Below are 20497 nucleotides of genomic sequence, written 5' to 3'. Positions count from 1 at the left end.
TCTAAAGTAATCACTTTTGTGTGCCAAAAAGTAAGTCCATGTGTATCTACTATAATCATCCACGATAACAAAAGCGTATTTGCTACCTCCTAGGCTTGATGTAGCAATTAGTCCGAAGAAGTCCATATGGATCAATTACAATAGTCTAGAGGTGCTTATTTAGTTCTTTGGTTTGAAGTTACCTTTTATTTGTTTTCCTAGTTAATATACATCACACACATTATCTTTAAAGAACTTAATGTGAGGAATTCCTCTCACAAGTTCTTTAGATGAGATTTGAGAGATTAGTTTCATGCTAGCATGACCTAATCTCCTATGCCAAAGTCAAGCACCATCATTTAAAATTGAAATACACATTTTATTACAAAGATCATCAATGTTGATAGTGTATACATTATTTTGTTTTAGGGCAATCATAGATGTGTTTTTGTATTATTTTTCTATAATACAAGCATTCGATTCAAATCTAATAATATATCCTTTATCACACAATTGACTAATGCTCAAAAAATTACGCTTTAAGCCATCAACCAACAATACATCTTCAATAAAAAGGTTGGATTTGTTACCTATGGTTCCTTTGCCAATGATTTTACCCTTGTTGTTGTCTCTGAAGGTGACATATCCTTCGTCTAGGCTAGTGAGCTTAGAGAATTAAGATGGATCTTCGGTCATATGCCTTGAGCATCCACTATCAAAGTATCATCTCTTACTCCTAGCTTGTGATGGTATATTTTTCTAAAAAAAGATGATTTTTAGGTACCCATTAGACTTTGGGTACCTCAAAAATCGATCTATATAGTTTATCATATTGCATTGAGTCATTTGAGGTTCTTTTAGGAACCCAAATCAATTTATGTGGATTGTATCTCTTAAGTGGATATTTATAGGCAACATATTCAAGTTTGCAACAAAAGTTGCATTTAGTGTGAGGTGATACATGCAAGGTAGGGCCTCTTTAACAAAGATGATCGGATTTTGGTGAGAGCTATTCACAAATTCGATTCCACCTCTCCTATGAACATGACCCTTATTGACAAGGATCACGTTCAAGGACTTGCTACCAACCTCAAATTTTTCTAAGATTTCCTTAAGTAGTAAGTTTTCCTTTTGAAGTATTTCTAGTTCATCACATTTTGTATATGGAGCTAAACTATCATTGTGCTCAACTTTTAATCTATCACTAATAAGAGAAGCATGCTCTTTTTCAATAATTTATATTTTTTACTAATTAATTTACATTCATCAAACAAAATCATGAAAAGCATTTAATAGTTCATCAAAGGATAAATTTGTATCAAATTAACTACTCACCTCATCTCCAATAGCCATTAGCGCATAGTGAGCAACTTGCTCGGTGTTGGTTGGCTCCTCTTCTTCATATACACTTGAGTCATCGCAAGTTGCTTTAAGAGCCTTCTTCTTCTTTGATTGCTTCCTCTTTGTTTCGGGACATTCACTCTTGAAGTATCCCGACTTCTTGCATTCATAGCATATCACTTGTTCTTTCTTGGGTTCAATTTTATTTTTAATATCATTTTTAAATTTATTTTTCTTTATGAATTTTTTGAACTTTCTTGTCAAGAGTGCCAAGTCTTCATCAAAGTCCTTATCACTTGAATTTTCTTTCAAGTGGTCTTTTTGAATTCTTAGTGTCATAGCCTTTCTATTCTTTGGAATGTTGTTTTTAAGCTCTTCATGAGCATTACAAGTCATCTCATAGGTCATTAGTGACCCGATTCGTTCTTTAAGAGAAAAGTTATTTAAATCTTTAGCCTCTTGAATAGTTGTTACCCCAAGTCCTTTTAGACCATTGATGACATCCGTAAATCGGGTATACATGTCTCCAATGGTCTCACTCGGTTTCATCTGAAACAACTCATAAGTGTACACTAAAAGATTAATTTTTGACTCCTTTAATGCCTTACTCTAAGTCTTACTCTACTAATGCCTTCGTGAGTAATTTCGAGTGTGTGCCAAATATTAAAGGTCGTTTCACAAATCGACACTTGATTGAAATCGTGTTTATCCAAAGCATAAAATAAGGCATTCATAGCCTTGACATTTAGAGTGAAAGTCTTCTTCTCTAACTTATTCTAATCATTCATTGGACGAGAAGACTTTTGAAACCCATTTTCTACAATATTTCACAATTCAAAATCTATTAAAATTAGGAAGATCCTTATTCTAGTCTTCCAACATGTGTAATCCGTCCCATTGAACATAGGCGGACGTGTAACTGAATGACCATCTAGGTTGCCGGCAAATGTCATCTCTCTTGGGTTTTAAACCTATTGGGAAATCTTTGGGGGCGACATCACATGCGCAGCGGAAGAACAAGAAAACAAAATCCCCGATTCCCAAAGAGATGTTCATCGTCGTACGAAGATTGGTACGTAAAAAATCCGTGAAACATGAAACTGCGTATAGAGTAAATTGTGTTACTTAGGGAGATCGTATATCCCTATTTCCTTGCAGATCCTTAGGAGAGGGTGAAGGAGGTCAAGCGTCCTCCTCTCTAGCGGTGATCCACACAACAGGGTTGCGACGACGCTCCTCAAAACTCCAGGCCTATTCTGAGGTGGAGAGGGAGAGGAGAATAGGAAAGGCAAGCAAGAGCTCTCTATCCTATGGGGCTCTGAATTCCTCCTATTTATAGAGGTCCCCTGTCAAACCCTAATGGGTCTTCTCCTAGTGGGTATTGGATCTGCATCCAATAAGACAAGGGCTCCGTCGGATATCTTATATCCGAACCTCTACTCATCGCAATGCCTACCATATGTGTGTGACCCTCTAGGCCCAATATCGAGCTGGTCGTGAGTCATACCTGTCAGAACTCCTTCTAACTTAGTGAATTATTATCTCTGTAATAATTTACTCGACTCATCAACTACGGACGTATTAGGCCACTACGCTGTAGTCCCCAAACGATACAGGAAAATCCAATCCATTGGACCTGTCTGTCCTCAGTTACCATTTACCTATAGTCCCTTATTCATCTAATATCCCAGAGACAGTATATCGAGCATGGTGTTGTCAGACCCATACGGTTTTTACTCGAGTCTCGCTCTAATCGGATTCTCCCGAAGAACTCTTTCTCCCTCAACCCGAATGACCCTGGCCAGGGATTTGTCTGAGCAAGAATACATGGGATATTCCTCTCATGACGCCGAGAGTGGATGATCCTCTATCAACACTCAATAGCCCTCGTAAGGTCGACTACCACTCCCAATGACCAACTGTACTAGATCTGGGACAGCCAAACCTATAAGTCTGGTATCAAAGAGTGGAGCACTCATACAGGACATCCTTGGTGTCTCAAGTCTAAGGACCAGATATACCACTAGGACTACGGAATCGCTGTCTGACAATTAGGCATCATCAACCATCCAGCATTCCGTAAGCGAATCAATTAGTGAACTCATTCTCCAATGAGCACCTGTATTGTATCCCTAGTGTCCCTACACAAGCAGCTATGAGACCAGCTGCATCCATCATATGGATGGGTATACAGCACACCAGTCTGTCCGGTTATTACGATATCCCTCTCGAGTAACCTATGACCGGGATTATTTAGGATATGTGTTTAAAGGTGAATCGATCTCTTTATCGTGATCTCATCACGATCCGATTCCCATTGCACAAATCCAAGGACATCACAATATATGTATGCATTTATGCAATGGTTATAAAGTGATATACGCCAAAATATAATAAGCAAAAAGATTCTGTATCAAGTCACACGTGCCATCACTTATGTGATTGGCTTACTGGGCACCTATGACTAGCAATCTCCCACTTGACATAAAGCCAATCACCTATGTGTCTGATCCCCATCAGACCCCTGTGACACTTAAAACAAATCTAAGACAACGGCTTTATTAGTGGATCTGCAATATTATCTTCGGATGGAACTCTTTCCACTACTACATCTCCTCGGGTTACGATCTCTCTGATAAGGTGGAACTTCCTCAGAACATGCTTAGATTTCTGATGAAACCTAGGTTCCTTTGCTTGAGCAATCGCCCCGTTGTTGTCGCAATATAGGGAGATCGGCTCCTCGCTACCCGGCACGACTCTCAAATCTGTGATGAACTTCTTCAACCAGACTCCCTCCTTTGCTGCATCTGATGCAACAATGTACTCTGCCTCTGTGGTCGAGTCAGCAGTAGTATCTTGCTTGGAACTCTTCCAGCACACTGCTCCTCCATTCAGGGTGTACACATACCCTGAATTCGACTTGCTGTCATTGACATCAGACTGAAAACTTGAGTCAGTGTAGCCTTCAACCTTAAGGCTATTACCTCCATATACTAGTAAAAGATCCTTAGTCATTCTCAAGTACTTAAGGATACACTTTACTGCTTTCCAGTGCTCCAAGCCTGGATCCGCCTGATACCTGCTCATGACACTCAGAGCATATGCTATATCAAGCCTAGTACATATCATGGCATACATGATAGACCCTATTGCTGAGGCATAAGGTATCATATCCATGTTCGCCCTTTCTTCTGGAGTCTTTAGGGACATACTCGTAGAAAGCAATATCCCATGTCTCATCGGTATGAGACCTCTCTTGAAATTTTTCATGCCAAACCTTTTGACAATGGTTTCTATGTACCTGGACTGGGACAAGCCAAGCATCCTCTTGGATCTATCTCTATAGATTCTAATCCTCAAAATATAGGATGCTTCCCCTAAGTCCCTCATGGAGAAGTGTCTGGATAACCAAGCCTTTACTGTGGATAGCATTCCTACGTCATTCCCAATGATCAGGATGTCATCCATATATAATACCAAAAAGGTGATAATGCTCCCACTTACCTTTCTATATACACAAGGCTCATCTTCGTTCTTAACGAAGTCATAAGATTTGATTGTATCATCAAATCTTATGTTCCAACTTTGGGAAGCTTGCTTTAATCCATAAATGGATCTAAGCAACCTACACACCTTATCTGGGCAGTTCTTGGACATGAATCCCTCAGGTTGCATCATAAACACCTCCTCCTCGAGGTATCTATTGAGGAATGCGGTTTTCACATCCATCTGCCAGATCTCATAATCATAGTGTGCTGCAATAGCCAATAGAATTTTGATGGATTTTAGCATTGCTACGGGTGAGAAGGTTTCGTCATAGTCAACACCTTGCCTTTGACGATACCCCTTAGCCACTAGCCTTGCTTTATAGGTCTCTACCTTTCCATCTACTCCGATCTTTTTCTTAAAGATCCACTTGCAACCGATGGGTACAATGCCTTCGGGCGCATCAACTAGGTTCCAAACCTTATTGGAGTACATAGAATCCATCTCAGAATTCATGGGTTTTTGCCACTTCCCGGAGTCTATACTCATAATAGCCTCCTCGTAGGTCTAAGGATCAATATCCTCTACATCCTCTCCTCTAATATGTCCCACATATCTCTTAGGAGGATGGGATACTCTATCAAACCTGCGTAAAGTTGAAACTTGTGTATTAGGTACCTGAACAGACTCGGGCTGTAGAGTGGTGCTTGAGCTTGGTTCTCCAACCTCGCTCAATTCTATCATTCTCCCACTGTCTCCGCCAAGAATGTGTTCCTTCTCAAGGAACACTGCTCTCTTAGCTACAAAGACCTTTTGGTCCTCGAGATGATAGAAATAATACCCACAAGTTTCCTTGGGGTATCCCACAAATTTGCATCGCTCTGTCCTTGATTCTAACTTATCGGGGTTGTGTCTTTTAACGTGGGCAGGGCAGCCCCAAATCTTAACAACCTTAAGATCAGGCTTCTTCTTTTTCCATATCTCATATGGTGTAGACACTACCGACTTAGTTGGAACTATGTTCAGAAGGTAAGCTGTGGTTTCTAGGGCATATTCCCAGAATGAGATTGGTAGGTCAGCGAAACTCATCATGGACCGTACCATATCTAATAATGTACGATTTCTCCTTTCAGAGACACCATTAAGCTGAGGTGTATAAGGAGGTGTCCATTGGGATAATATCCCATGGTCCTTGAGGAACTGAGTGAACTCTGTACTTAAGTACTCACCTCCTCGATCTGATTGAAGAGTTTGGATACTCTTTTCAGTCTGGTTCTCCACCTCATTCTTATACTCTCTGAATTTCTCAAAGGCCTCAAACTTATACTTCATTAAGTACACATATCCATACCTTGAGAAATCATCAGTAAATGTAATGAAGTAGGAGTAACCTCCAATGGCATGAGTTGACATGGGTCCACATATATCACTATGTATGAGTTCCAACAACTTAGTGGCTCTCTCTCCAGTTCCATTAAATGGAGAGTTGGTCAGTTTTCCACGAATGTAAGGGTCACAAGTTGCATATGACACATAGTCGAATGGATCTAGATATCCATCATTTAGCAACTTTTGAATCCTTCTTTCATAGATGTGACCTAGCCTACAATGCCACAGGTATGCACTGTTCAACTCATCTCGTTTCCTTTTGGACATATTTATATTCATGATATGTGGAGTGATGTCTAACATAAATAAACCATTATGCAATGTTCCTTTCGTGATGATCTTATCATCTAATAATATCGAACAACCATTGTTCTAAAAAACAAATTTATATCCACTATCTGTTAAACATAAAATGGAGATAATGTTTTTGATAATAGAAGGAACAAAATAACATACATCTAATGCAATAAAAGCTCCACTAGGCAGATGTAGGGCGACCTCGCCAACAGCTACTACAACAACTTTTGCTCCATTACCCATCTTGAGGTCCATCTCGCCTCTCTCTAGTCTCCTAGGCCTTGCCAGAACCTGCAACGAATTGCATATATGATAAGCACTACCGGTATTCAATACCCATATGTTATCATAAGAGTCTAACAAATGGAGACTGATTATGAATGTACCTAAAGCTTCATCAAGCTTTTGTTTCGCCCTTTCTGCAAGGTACTCTTTGCAGTTTCTCTTCCAGTGCCCATCTTTACCATAGTGGAAGCACTGGCCTTTGTCCTTTGTTGGGTCTTTCTTAGCAACCTTTGCTTTACCCGGTTTGCCCTTGCCCTTTCCCTTCTTAAGGGACCTTTCTGCTTTCCTTTTCTTTTTGGTCTCACTAGTGTAGAGAACTGGCTTCTCTTTCTTGATAGTACTCTCTGCCTCTCTCAACATATTGAGAAGTTCTGGGAGAGTCACTTCACGCTTGTTTATATTAAAATTCATTATGAACTGTGAAAAAGAATCTGGTAGGGACTGAAGCACAATATCCACACACAAGTTATCCTCTAGGACCATTCCTAGACCTATGAGTTTTTCTATCCACTCAATCATCTTTAGGACATGGTTCTGAACCGGTGTCCCCTCAGTCATCCTAGCACGGAAGAGGCTCTTAGATATCTCATATCGCTGAGTCCTTTCCTGTTCCTCAAACAATTTGCAGACATGTAGGAGAATGGATCTAGCATCCATCTTTTCATGTTGTCTGTGTAACTCAGGAGTCATAGAGCCCAACATATAGCACTAAGCAAGAGTGGAGTCATTAATGTACTTCATGTAGCGAGCGATCTCATCCTCGTTTGCCCCTTCTTCGGGCATAGGCATCACTATATCAAGGACGTACACGATTTTTTCCGCTGTGAAAACAATTCTCAAGTTACAGAGCCAATCCGTATAATTTGGACCAGTGAGGCGGTTGACATCAAGTATGCCACGTAAGGGATTTGAAAGCGACATTTTCTGAAAATAAAGATGTAGCAGAAATGAATAACATGCATATTTTGCAATAAATAAACTATTAAGATATGGACTTCTATCTTAATATGCTCCCACTATTTTACTAATGAGTCACGCGACACCCTCAGCACGTGAAACGGAAGTCTCCGGCAGACTTCTAGTGGGGATCAGGATCCAATCAGCGTCTTAGTGTAACCTCGAGGGACTCGACCAATCACACTAAGCCTAAAAGATAGGCAACTCTTGTCGATCACAACTTCTTGTGATTCCTGTCCTGTTCGGCCTCTGAATCACCATGGCCTCGAGGGACTCGACCAACCATGATGCTCGGTTAAGTCAACACCTTCGTTACAAGATGAGTCTGATTTGATGATATACCCTCGAGGGACTCGACCAAGTATACCATGCCCTCAGGTCACCGGTGACATCTCTATGTCGTAAGCAAGATAGTGAATCGCGATATAGGTGAGTCTCGAGGGACTCGACCAACTCAACCTACACCAGGAATCGGTTCCTACTTATAACGATGGAAGGCCACATGGGTCAATCTAATTGCCTCACGTTTACCGATTTAATATTATCGAGAGATGTTTCTATGATTTGGTCTCCTAATATGACATGTCACACATATACATATTTAATATATATCTACATCGCATGCAAATATATATACATATCTAGTATGTGTATAAGCAATTATACCAGATGATCATGGACCACAACCTAATATGATTAGGCCCGAGCCAGTAGGCCTAATCACTCACATCAAGATCTATGTGTGCAACGGTGTATCTCCATGCCTTGTGATCGTCCATCTCGTCCTCGTCGGTTCCGTCGACATCTTGATGCATCTTCATGCATCACGATCGTCCGTCTCGTGGGTCCCGCTATCGCATCCACGCTCCCGCTGCGCCTCCTCATGTGATTAAACTTAATCATAGGCACGTAGGCCAGACAATAAATGAGAAATTTAATGGAGGCTCGCAGACCTCAATAATAATAATCACAAGTACACACATCACACGGTCCATGATCATCCGTCCACACATCATACATCACATGTATAAATAATCATCATCATGTAGGACTACTAGATAATAATAAAAAATAATAATCAACTAAACTTTTTAATTAATTCATAGGGGTATTTTTGTAATTTGGATAAAAGATAGAAACTGGAATTTCTCAAATTTCGAGGGGCAAAACTGTCTTTTGCCCAGGAAACCCTAATGCCCTTTCCCCTTTTCGCTACTGCAGCCGCCGCCACCCTGCCGGCGGCAGCCTGTGCCGCGGGGCGAGGGCACTGCCCTCGCCTACAAGCGGCACGCCCGCTGGCGGCGCTGCCGCTGCGGGTGGGCGCCCCTTTCGGGCGCCGCCGCCTCCGTAGGCGGTGTTGTCCCGTCGGGCGACTGCCCCTGTGGGGGGGTTTCGCCCACGGGAGCAGCGGCGGCAAGCGCCGTCGCCCTGTGGCGCCTTTGCCCGTGGGCTGCCAGCCCCGCCGGCAGCAAGCCTGCTACAAGCAGGCCGTCGACCGGCTATAGCAAACGTAGCCCCTGTGCTGCCCGCCTTCGGTTGCGCTGCACGTACGCAGATTGAGGGCAGCAATTGTTGCTGCCCTTCCTTATTTTTTCGTCAATAATTTTGATGTCAAAATTCTTCCTAAACACAATACACGCAGTTCAAAACCAATCATTCGCACAAACAACCTAGCTCTGATACCACTATTGGGAAATCTTTGGGGGCGACATCACATGCGCAGCGGAAGAACAAGAAAACAAAATCCCCGATTCCTAAAGAGATGTTCGTCGTCGTGCGAAGATTGGTACGCAAAAAATCCGCGAAACATAAAACTGCGTATAGAGTAGATTATGTTACCTAGGGAGATCGTATATCCCTGTTTCCTTGCAGATCCTTAGGAGAGGGTGAAGGAGGTCAAGCATCCTCCTCTCTAACGGTGATCCACATAGTAGGGTTGCGACGACGCTCCTCAAAACTCCAGGCCTATTCTGAGGTGGAGAGGGAGAGGAGAATAGGAAAGGCAAGCAAGATCTCTCTAGCCTATGGGGCTCTGAATTCCTCCTATTTATAGAGGTCCCCTGTCAAACCTTAATGGGTCTTCCCCTAGTGGGTATTGGATCTACATCCAATAAGACAAGGGCTCCGTCGGATATCTCATATCCAAACCTCTACTCATCGCAATGCCTACCATATGTGTGTGACCCTCTAGGCCCAATATCGAGCTGGTCGTGAGTTATACCTGTCAGAACTCCTTCTAACTTAGTGAATTATTATCTCTGTAATAATTCACTCGACTCATCGACTACGGACGTACTAGGCCACTACGCCGTAGTCCCTAGACGATACAGCGGAATCCAATCCATTGGACATGTCTGTCCTCAGTTACCGTATACCTATAGTCCCTCATCCATCTAATATCCCAGAGACCGTATATCGAGCATGGTGTTGTCAGACCCATACGGTTTCTACTCGAGTCTCGCTCTAATCGGATTCTCCCGGAGAACTCTTTCTCCCTCAACCCGAATGACCCTGGCCAGGGATTTGTCTGAGCAAGAATACATGGGATATTCCTCTCATGATGCCGAGAGTGGATGATCCTCTATCAACACTCAATAGCCCTCGTAAGGTCGACTACCACTCCCAATGACCAACTGTACTAGATTTGGGATAGCCAAACCTATAAGTCTGGTATCAAAGAGTGGAGCACTCATACAGGACATCCTTGGTGTCTCAAGTCTAAGGACCAGATTCACCACTAGGACTATGGAATCGCTGTTTGACAATTAGGCATTATCAACCATCTAGCATTCCGTAAGCGGATCAATTAGTGAACTTATTCTCCAATGAGCACCTGTACTGTATCCCTAGTGTCCCTACACAAGCAGCTATGAGACCAGCTGCATCCATCATATGGACGGGTATATAGCACACCAGTCTGTCCGGTTATCACGATATCCCTCTCGAGTAACCTATGACCGGGATTATTTAGGATATGTGTTTAAAGGTGAATCGATCTCTTTATCGTGATCTCATCATGATCCGATTCCCATTGCACAAATCCAAGGACATCACAATATATGTATGCATTTATGCAATGGTTATAAAGTGATATACGCCAAAATATAATAAGCAAAAAGATTCTGTATCAAGTCACACGTGCCATCACTCATGTGATTGGCTTGCTGGGCACCTATGACTAGCAAAACCAAATGAGAGTGAACCTTGCTCTGATACCAATTGTTAAGATCAAGAGCAGTACTATGAATTAGTGCAATGGAAAATTCTTCGATTTTGTACAAAGTTTGTCTCGATTCAAATCGTTTCGGAAAGATGTTGAACTTAAAACTTTCGTAACAATGTAAAGAGAAGCTCAAGGAGATTTACAGTAAAGTAATTTGCATAAAAAGAAAAACAAACTAGAATTTAGAGTCGTTCGATCAATGAGACCTACATCCACTTCGGCTTTTTCCTCCGTCGAGGTCACTAGCATCCACTAAAGACCTTCCTTCAATAGGCGAAGACCAACCACCTATTACAGCTCTTTCTCCTTTTGTTGGGTTTAGGAGACAACTCTTACAAGTCTTATACCTCTTTCTTGGATGGTTATAAAGCTAAGAGAGGAAGGGGAGGACTCTTTACACTTTTACAACTCTTTTAACACATCAAAAACTCAAGATTATATTAATACTTTCATACCCTTTCATGCAGAAAAGGGTGGGATATTTGTAGGACCCAATGATTTCAAAATTGGAGCCAAAGTGTCTCATCCTTGAATTTCGAGGTATTGGCGGTACCACCGCCTGACACTTGACATTGGGCGGTACTATTGCCTGATAGAGCTTGGAGACCGAGCTCTGGTGGTACCACTACTTGACAGGGGCGATACCACCACTAGCAGCATTAAATGCCGATGGTGCCACCACCCAGTTTAGGCAGTACCACCGCCCCAGTCTAGCGGTGCCATCGCTAGACAGGGTCCAACATTCTGGTTGGGCCTTGAATCCAGCCTAAACCAACCTAACTTCGGGCCTAGTTGGCCCCTAACAGAGTTGATGGGATTACCTCTTAATCCTAACTTAATTTATAGATTAACTACAATAATTAAGACAATTGACAAAGCATTCTTGTTTCGATATGTCAATTGCTCTTCCAACGAGCTTTCAATGAACTTCCGACGAACTGCCGGCAATGTTCCGGCGGACTCCCGGCAAGCTCCTGAACTTTATGACAATCTTCTTGGTGAGTTCCGATGAGCTTCTTTGGCAAGCTCTTAGACTTCTCGGTTGGTTCCAGTAGAACTTCTGACGAACGTCCAGACTTCCGACGAACTATTGAACTCCCAACGAGATCTCAATCTTAACTTCAGCACAATATCTGTTTTGTATCTTACTACTATCGTAGTTAATCCTGCACACTTTTCTCAACATATAGACTAGATCAAATAATTTACAATTGATTTTCATCATCAAAATCCGAGATTCAACAGAAATTGGTCTCACACTCCTCCATCAAGCCTCTCTGCCAACAACCTTTTGGTCTGCAACCTTTCAAACTACTATCTACCTCATCAATTGTATACTCACTCCGGTTCTCCAATATTAGTCACCATTTGAAAAACTATTTCACAAATCCCCAAACCTTCAAAAACTTAAAGTATTTCGATGTTTCTGTTATCTATGGCCATGTCCCTATGCCTTTCATAAGATAACATCAAGATCTAAGCCTTGCACTTTAATTGGATACTCTCTTGAACGTAATGTCTTTCGATACTATAAACCCCAAACTCAAAAAGTCTTTATCTCATATCAAGTTATTTTTTTTTTAGTCTACTTTTGCTGTGCGCCCTACTCCAACAAATATACATCACTGGAGTACATCGTTGATCCCGTTAAACAAGTCTCCCACTCCACCATCTAGTCCTTTTCCTCAGGATCCACGCTCATTTCTTCTCCCGATCCAACAGCTCCTTACCCTCGCCATTGCTTCTCTCCCCTCTTCACAAGATTCGCCTACTACTGAAGTAATGCCAACACAACCATACTTGGAACTAATGACACTACAATACCTCCAACCCGTGTCAGTACATCTCCACTACCTATACCTATAACTCAACCCATAGCCTATGGACATCTAATGACAACATGATCCAAAAGTAATATCTTTAAACCACAATAAGTCATTGACCTACATGCAACCACAAAATCCTCGTCAGAGACTCATAAACCTACCACATTTACTCAAGCCCAAAAATCTCTAAATTGGCAAAAAGCTATGTGTGAAGAATATGATGCTTTCTTCCATAACTCTACATGGACCATTGTACCCGCTCATCCCACATAAAATATCATCGGGTATAAGTGGATCTTTCGGATTAAGCAAAACTCAGATAGATCCGTTGCTAGATATAAAACGTGTCTAGTGGCCAAACGGTTTCATCAATGTCTCGTATTGACTTAGACATTTAATCTCATTATTATATTCCTCGTTCCTAGAACAGTAAATTTGTACTTCATCCTATTAGTGATTAATTACCTCAGGAAATTAGCTTGTGATTAGCAAAATTAATGCCTAATAAAACGGATATTAATGTTATATTTAGAGAAAGTATTCCTGGTACATATTGACTTGGACTTGTGCAAATTGTCATGTCTATCAAATTTTATGATGCCTGGTCTGATGCATCCTGAGTTGCATGTCGTTTTGTGCTTCGAAGAGTATAGTTATAGATGTAATCGCACTGTTTCTGGGTCAATACAAATCATTTTTGCTTTTGCTTTTGGTAAAAAAAAAAATGTCATAGCAGTTGCATTCAATTTGTTGAGCAGATAAGCAGTGTGAGCTATAAATTGATAAATCTCTTTGTTGAAGGAAGTGACAATTAGAGAGAGAGAGAGAGAGAGAGAGATTTCAACTTCAGAACTCAATGCAGTGGCCTCCATGTGGTCATGGCATGCATGGGACCCCAATTTGCAAAATAAAATTTTGCCCACCTTTTGCACTACCGTCGAACGGAGCACAACTTTTACAAGTGTTCCACCTCATTCAACGATGTATCCAGCAAGCTAAATGCATTTTCTTTTTAGTCCACTGTAGCATAAAATAATGGTCACTGATGCTTAATTTGGCCGGTGAGGCGTGAATCCATGAAGAGTGCCACTCTGTGTTCATGCCTATGGATCCTTCTTTATTCCTCAGAAGCAGCTGATCCAGTGGTTGCTTACAGCTTGTCACACAAGCTTTCAGCTCTCTATGAAGCTATACTTTTTATCATCTTTTTACATGTTCCAATCCATGGATTTCAGTGATTAGATCTTTGACGATGAGTGGCCCGACCAGTGGAGAACATCACTTCGTTCTCATGAGTTGATTTATCATCTTATAATTCAGATGCAGAATGTAATCTTGATGCGGGAAGAGGAAAGAGAGGCATAGGAATAGCTGGCATATGCCTTGATTTCTCCGACAATGGGATCTTTTTACTCTTTATGCACGTCTTGGCATTGCTCTGTTTTCCTCTGCGGTCTGCAACTCCCAATTTATCTCTTTATACAGTGCTGAAAAATCATCAGAGGATTAGAAGCACCAACCACATGGCCAAGGAGTCTCTCATTGCTGGCTATATTTAAGAGTAGCGCCCTCGGTTCCCGGGTGAATGGTGCGCTCGAAGCGAAGCGAGAAGGGATTAAGGATCGCGATGGGGGTTCTGCAAGAGGGGTCGTGGTGTTGCTTCCTCGCCGGCCGAGGAAAATCGGAGCGGGTCAAAGTTAGCATGTTCACCTCCAAGGGTCCCGCCTTGGCCGCCATCTCCGTGGCCGTAGGTGCCGGAGGTGTTTGGGGCTGGGGTGGTGGAGGGACCGGGTTCCTCATCCACCGCAATCTTCTTCTTACTACTCACGCCATCCTCCCGACGGTAGTTGCTGCTGAGGCCGCCGAAGTCCGCCTCTGCCATGGCCGCCTCTCTGCCAGACTTGTGCCCCAAAGGTCAATTGCTCACGCTTGTTCAGGAAAAATTCATAATTTATGGCATATTTTGGCTTCATTTTTAGTTCGATGTTTGATTCGTCGACCTTGCCCATGTGTTGCACGAATTCTGATATTCGAGCTACGAACTGATCAAGGACTTTTGGCTTAAGATCGGAATGGTGGTAATTTGATTGTTTATGTGGAAATGAGCAAAATCAACGTATTTAGGTTAGTCATAGGCTTCCTGTTTCTTAACCATTTAGTGTAGCCCCGAAGCATAGAGAGAATGCATAACTAGATGCCAGTGCGAGTATTGGTGAACTTAGTAACATCTGTAGTGCTGAAAGGGATTGGTGACACTTATGGTTGGTGATCAATTAATCAACTTCAGTTTGATGACTAAACTGTACAACTTATGTTTTCTGAAAATTAACGTATTAAGTATTGTAATGAGCTTTAGGGCTGATTTTATCATTTAGGGCATCACATTTCCATATGCCTTTTTGTCACAATAAAAAATTCTGCATCCATCCTTTTCTTGCTATGGTGATATTTACATCCTTCTGCACAAATAATTCCATGATATCTTATTACAAAGATCTTTCTTTTGATATGAAAGAATGTTTAACATCCTTTAGCTTCTCATAGGTGGATCCTGGATGCATGATATGGTAGATGAGCTATGGTTTATGAGATAGGTGCTTAATGATGCATCATTTGATATGGAAAGCATGGTCCATCTTGTTACTGATTGTTGGAATTTGTCATCTAGTATGAACTCCATAAACTAGCATCTATCTGGTGTTCTTTCGTACTGTTCTGGAACATCTATTGTAACTCCAGTCCTTTGTTATCTGATGGAGCTTTTTTTATTTCTTATCTACCCACTTATATGAGTTCGTTTTTTATATGGGTGTTGCACTATATTTAGTTTTTGCACACTTGTTTTTGCGTAATTAGTAAAATTATGATACTCTTCGTTTGCATTCTTTTTCAATTATATCTGGATCGTGATAAAATTTTGAGCACATTGTTTGATGCTGTCATTTCCCAGGAATACGGGTGAGTCACCCAGTCAGATTTGGCAATAATTGTCATGTATGTTGTGTATTAGTATGCAATTCTTCTGGATCATGATAAAATTTAATTCTTGGCATGAATTTGATCCCAACATGTGCAATGATTATGATTATTATCTGCATAAACAAGATTTCTGATGCCTTTATTTGATACTTACAAAATTGGTACTTTCAAAAAAGGGGTGCTCCTTGGAAAATTCTCTAAAAGGTACACCAGGTAAAAAAAAAAAAAAACTGAGACTTTTCTGGAAATAAATTTTCCATTAATTTGGCACTTCCATATACTCTTTGGTAAGTGCAGAATTTGCAATAATCAGGCTATCTATTGGTTAGGTCATCTTAGAATGTTAATAGATTGACCATCTAAATTTTGGTTCTCATTATAAACATGTTTATAGGTTGACCATGTAAAATATTTACTACCATTCATAATTAAAGGTTTTAAATACTAGTCCAATGCGAGTACTGATTACCTTTTGAACTAGTAGGACATGAGAAACTGAGTGGTATACCACCATGTATTACCCATTATTACTAAAAGTAATAATAAAATATGGTGTACCAAGTGGCACCCAGCTGTCTGGTTCATTACCTGTGCTTGGTTAGATTGGTGATATGTATTGGTTTTTTTGACATCTAAAACCTTGGCATAGTGTCTCAGAGAAAAGATTCTATCTACTTCACCAAATTTAGTGTCTCTGAAAATGCAACTTCTTGTTCTTGATTGACTCTCAAACTTGACAAAATCTAATGGAAGTTGGTTTAAGAGCTTAGTTGAGAAAGTGATGGAATAGGTAACTAATGGACAAGGAATATCATTGGAATAGATGGACAACAAAGATGGAATAAGCCTGCCAATATGCCCACTGTAGCTACTCCAATATTATGACAACCTGTTCCTTTGGGAACAGAAGAATCAGTCAAAGCTTCATAACTTTGATATCTCATAGGACCCATACAGTCCTATTACCTCTAACTATTTATTCACACAATCAGATTCGTTTTAATTTTTGATAGAAGTACTGCTTGGTTTTGTCTATGACCAACTTATTTGTATGTTTTCTGGAAATTGGGAAGATCTTATATGGTGAAGTAGCAATTAAAGTTCATCTATTACCAACTTATTCATCTCTGGTAGTTTTAATCCACTTTTAGTTTCATTCTTCAGTTTTCCTCTAAATATATCTTATTTCAGAATAGAGAACCCTCTTTCAAAACTTGCCTTCTTCCAACGTGTGTGTGAACAAGCACTGCAAAGAAATTATTCGGGGAGCATCTTGTAATTATTTTTTATAACTTCATATACATTTTTAAGAATCAGTCTTCAACTGCATATAATTTTATTTAGAAAGTATCAAAACTCTTTTCAATACTTGCCTTCTTCCAGCATCCTTTAGACCTCCTCCAGTTTGGTGGAACACTAAGTTTTTGATCCATTAATAGAATACACTAGCATATGTCTCCTTTAACATCTTGCGTTCTCTAAGCTTCATCGTAGGTTACAAAATTGCAGCAGTCGGAAGAGTGGGTGTCAAATTGGTTAAGTTAAAAGAATTTTGTCAATCTTCATCAACCATACTTGAACCAGGGAGGTGCATTGCTTGACTTCTTTTTTTTTTTTTCTTGGCAAAGGGTAAGCAGTTACATGGAATTTGATCCTAGGACCTTTATATCAATATCAATGTCTTCATGTTTGACATATTTGATAAATTGCACTGTCATACAAATAAATGATCAGCTAGAAGTTCTCCAAAAAAAAATGATATCAACCTATACAAGCATTATATTTAACAACAATTTTGATTGAGCAAATTGCTAATTCCAAGTCTCAAGTTTCACCATGTGGTCATAGAGTGTTTGAGATAAAGTTCTTACATTTAACCTCTAGGATAATTGATTTAGCTTGGCGTTAACTTTCCTTTTTGTTTGTTAATTGTTTCAGTTAGATTAATGATTAGTATTCAACAACAAATTAATGATCAGTTCTCCAAAAAAGAAAAAGATATTAACCTATAGCAAGGCATTATATTCAACAACAATTTTGATTGAGCAAATTGCTAATTCCAACCCTCAAGTTTCACCTTGTGGTCATAGAGTGTTTGAGATAAAGTTCTTACATTTAACCTTTTCTAGTATAATTGATTTAGCATGGCGTTAACTTTCCTTTTTGTTTGTTAATTGTTTCACTTAGACTTACACCTTGAAGTTTAATTGTCTTTGCACATCAAATGGATTCTCTTCATTTCAATATGAAGTAGGTGATCGTTACTTATGATCTTCTATTAAATGTCAATTAAGTGCTTATGTGGCTCAATATACAGTAAATTTGTTATCTCATTGATATAACTTATGGTGCTATATAATAACTATTATTTCTGCACCTGCAATATTAGTTGGTTTGCTCATTGGGCACCCTAGTTCTTCTAATTCCTTTTCAATTGTTTTTTCATTGCTAATTCCCTTACTGGTGCAGCTATGTTTCTCTTAGACAGACTGCATAGTTTCCCTCACAAGTGTGATTCCTTTTTCAGATTCTTCATTACAAGTTCCATTCTTGATCTTACAGTTGTGGGACTTGATATTATGGGTGGTGACTCATCCTCACAGGTGCAGCAGCCTCAGTACTTGAAAACCTGCTGCAAGCCTAGTCTTCAACTGGGTACTACAGTTTTTCTTTTAGGGCACACAGATAAAAAAGAGCTGACATTTGGTGAGGGAAAAGTAGTAATAGCTACTGACAACCTCATAAAATTGACTATGGATGGGGTCACATTGTGCCCTGGATCTGCTGGTTTTGATGCACAAGGAAATCTAGCTTTTATGGCATGTGATCCCATGAAACTTGCCTCCTCTCCCAGTGCAAGATCTTATGCATCCTCTTCATCAACCAATTCATGGAAGAAGGATGTTCCTATGCAATTTGGGATCCCCATTCCTGTCATTTGTAATTGGTTATATCAGCATTGGGAAGGGAGCTTGGATGAGGTTAGCAAGCCCAAGTTATCTCTCATTCGGTTGATGACCACAGGACAGTGTGAAAATTCTAATGCTTCTTTCACCTTTTGCCGGGTCATCAAGACCAATGAGGACAACAATGATCGATCGTCATCATCACAGATGGTTCAACGGTCTAAATATTATCCTGGATCAAGCAGCTCAGCTAATGGAAAAAGTTTCTACAATGAAAACCCAATGGCTGATCTGCGTTTGACTCCCGAGCAGGGAATTCTATCTCCAGAATTTTCTGGGTCCGTTGAGAAGAAAGACCATGCCTCATTGCAGCTCTTGGATGTTAGCATGCTTTCCAAGGCTCCAAAATCCATATTTTTACCACTTCCCCTCAGACAGATGCTCTCTGATGAAGCCAATGTTGAAGGCTACAGACCTGGAGACCGATTGAATGAAAATGGTTGTGTGTCAGAAGAATTAACAAGAGCATATCGGGAAGCTAATCATAAGGTTCCTCCTGTTAGTACGTGGCCAAATAATTGCTTCAGTGAGGTGCAGTCAAGTTCATGTCCTTTGGAGAATGGGAAGAAGGATGGGTTTGATAGTGGAGAGGAAACAATGTACTCAGCTGAAACTATGGAAAGCAGAAACATCCCAAGTCCTCAACAAAACAAGCTCCAAACTGTTGCTAGAAGCCAGAGTTGTGTTAACTATAGCAGATGGACTTTTGGTAAGCAAAACACAGTGGCACGGAAAGCAGTGTTACTGAAACAGCATACGATAATTCCGATACAGAAATTGGATTCACAAGCTGCAGCATTACCTCAACGGAGTCATGATTATTGCAGTCCGACCGTCTCCTCAAGCTTGAAGAAGCGGAACAGCTTAGAGCAGATGACGAGACCTCATCGAAATGTCATTCAGGTGTCTCCCAGGTGGATGTTTTGATAATCTTTTGTCCATTGAAAACAAAGAGACATATATCAATTCAGCTTGTTGCTGTTTGAAATATACTGTCTTATTCTCCTCTTGCTGACACAATAACAAAATTCTTTTTGAAGATTGTACATGATTATGTTGTTAAATTAACGATGGATCTGACAAAACATTTACACTAGTGACCTTCAGATTGGTCTAATTTTAAGGTGCCATGGAGATCCTAAATAGAAAGGCTAAAATGCCTTGAAAATGACACTACTATCACAAGTAAATATTTTTTGCAATCACTGTCATGTAGTGTTTGTTTAATTCACTCTTGGAGAAGGAAACTGGCTGATGGATTATTTTTACACATCACTACAACAACTTGGTAGAAATTTATTCGAAGGAACCATGTATTTTGCTTTTGAACTGTAAAAGATGATAGATTCAGATGCCAGTAACAAGGCATGCCAAAGCTAGAGTGAAAAATCAAGTGACTAGGATGTTTATTCTAAGGAAAGTAGCGAAACGACTGGAAAAATGATTTGACTATGAGTGACTATCTATGTTGGCTGTTTGTCAATTCTATTATATACTCTTAAGTTGTGCATGATCTATTGTCCCTTGTACTTGTATTCCCACACACATTATAAAGTATCTTTGTATTAATGTATTTCTTACCTTTTTGCAAATAAAAAAAAAATTTAATATTTAATGCAACAAGATGTGATTTGAGACTCTTCTGGTGGACCATTGATAGAGTAAAGATACAAAACAAAAAAGAGTTGAAATACAGATTCGTTTTAGTCAAAGACAGAGTACACAAATTACATATCAACAAATAAACATGAAGGAACCAGCCACTCGTT

At 40.2% G+C, this 20497-nt stretch overlaps 1 protein-coding gene across 2 annotated transcripts; it reads left to right on the top strand.

Moving 5' to 3' along the window:
- The first annotated feature begins 13841 nt into the window (after window positions 1–13841).
- LOC135587651 (uncharacterized) lies at window positions 13842–19767 on the top strand. 2 transcript variants are annotated; one of them, XM_065079283.1, is made up of 2 exons: window positions 13842–14697; window positions 18290–19767. In XM_065079283.1, the coding sequence occupies exons 1-2, from the start codon at window positions 14369–14371 to the stop codon at window positions 19653–19655; spliced, it is 1695 nt and encodes a 564-aa protein (XP_064935355.1). In that variant the 5' UTR covers window positions 13842–14368; the 3' UTR covers window positions 19656–19767. The 2 variants fall into 2 exon arrangements, with proteins under 2 accessions (XP_064935355.1, XP_064935356.1); XM_065079284.1 differs by having other exon boundaries at window positions 14559–14697; window positions 18325–19767.
- Window positions 19768–20497: the final 730 nt, after the last annotated feature.

The sequence above is a fragment of the Musa acuminata genome, chromosome BXJ1-8, assembly GCF_036884655.1.
Source record: "Musa acuminata AAA Group cultivar baxijiao chromosome BXJ1-8, Cavendish_Baxijiao_AAA, whole genome shotgun sequence".
NCBI lineage: Eukaryota > Viridiplantae > Streptophyta > Magnoliopsida > Zingiberales > Musaceae > Musa > Musa acuminata.
The sequence above is the reverse complement of the archived record's forward strand: the minus strand, read 5'-3'. Positions and strand labels throughout refer to the sequence as shown.

Bases quoted from the DNA above. Each gene is read 5' to 3' on its own strand.
- LOC135587651 (XM_065079283.1), top strand. From the start codon at position 14,369: ATGGTGCGCTCGAAGCGAAGCGAGAAGGGATTAAGGATCGCGATGGGG. The intron at 14,698-18,289 runs GTCAATTGCTCA...TTCCTTTTTCAG, and splicing joins GCCAGACTTGTGCCCCAAAG to ATTCTTCATTACAAGTTCCA.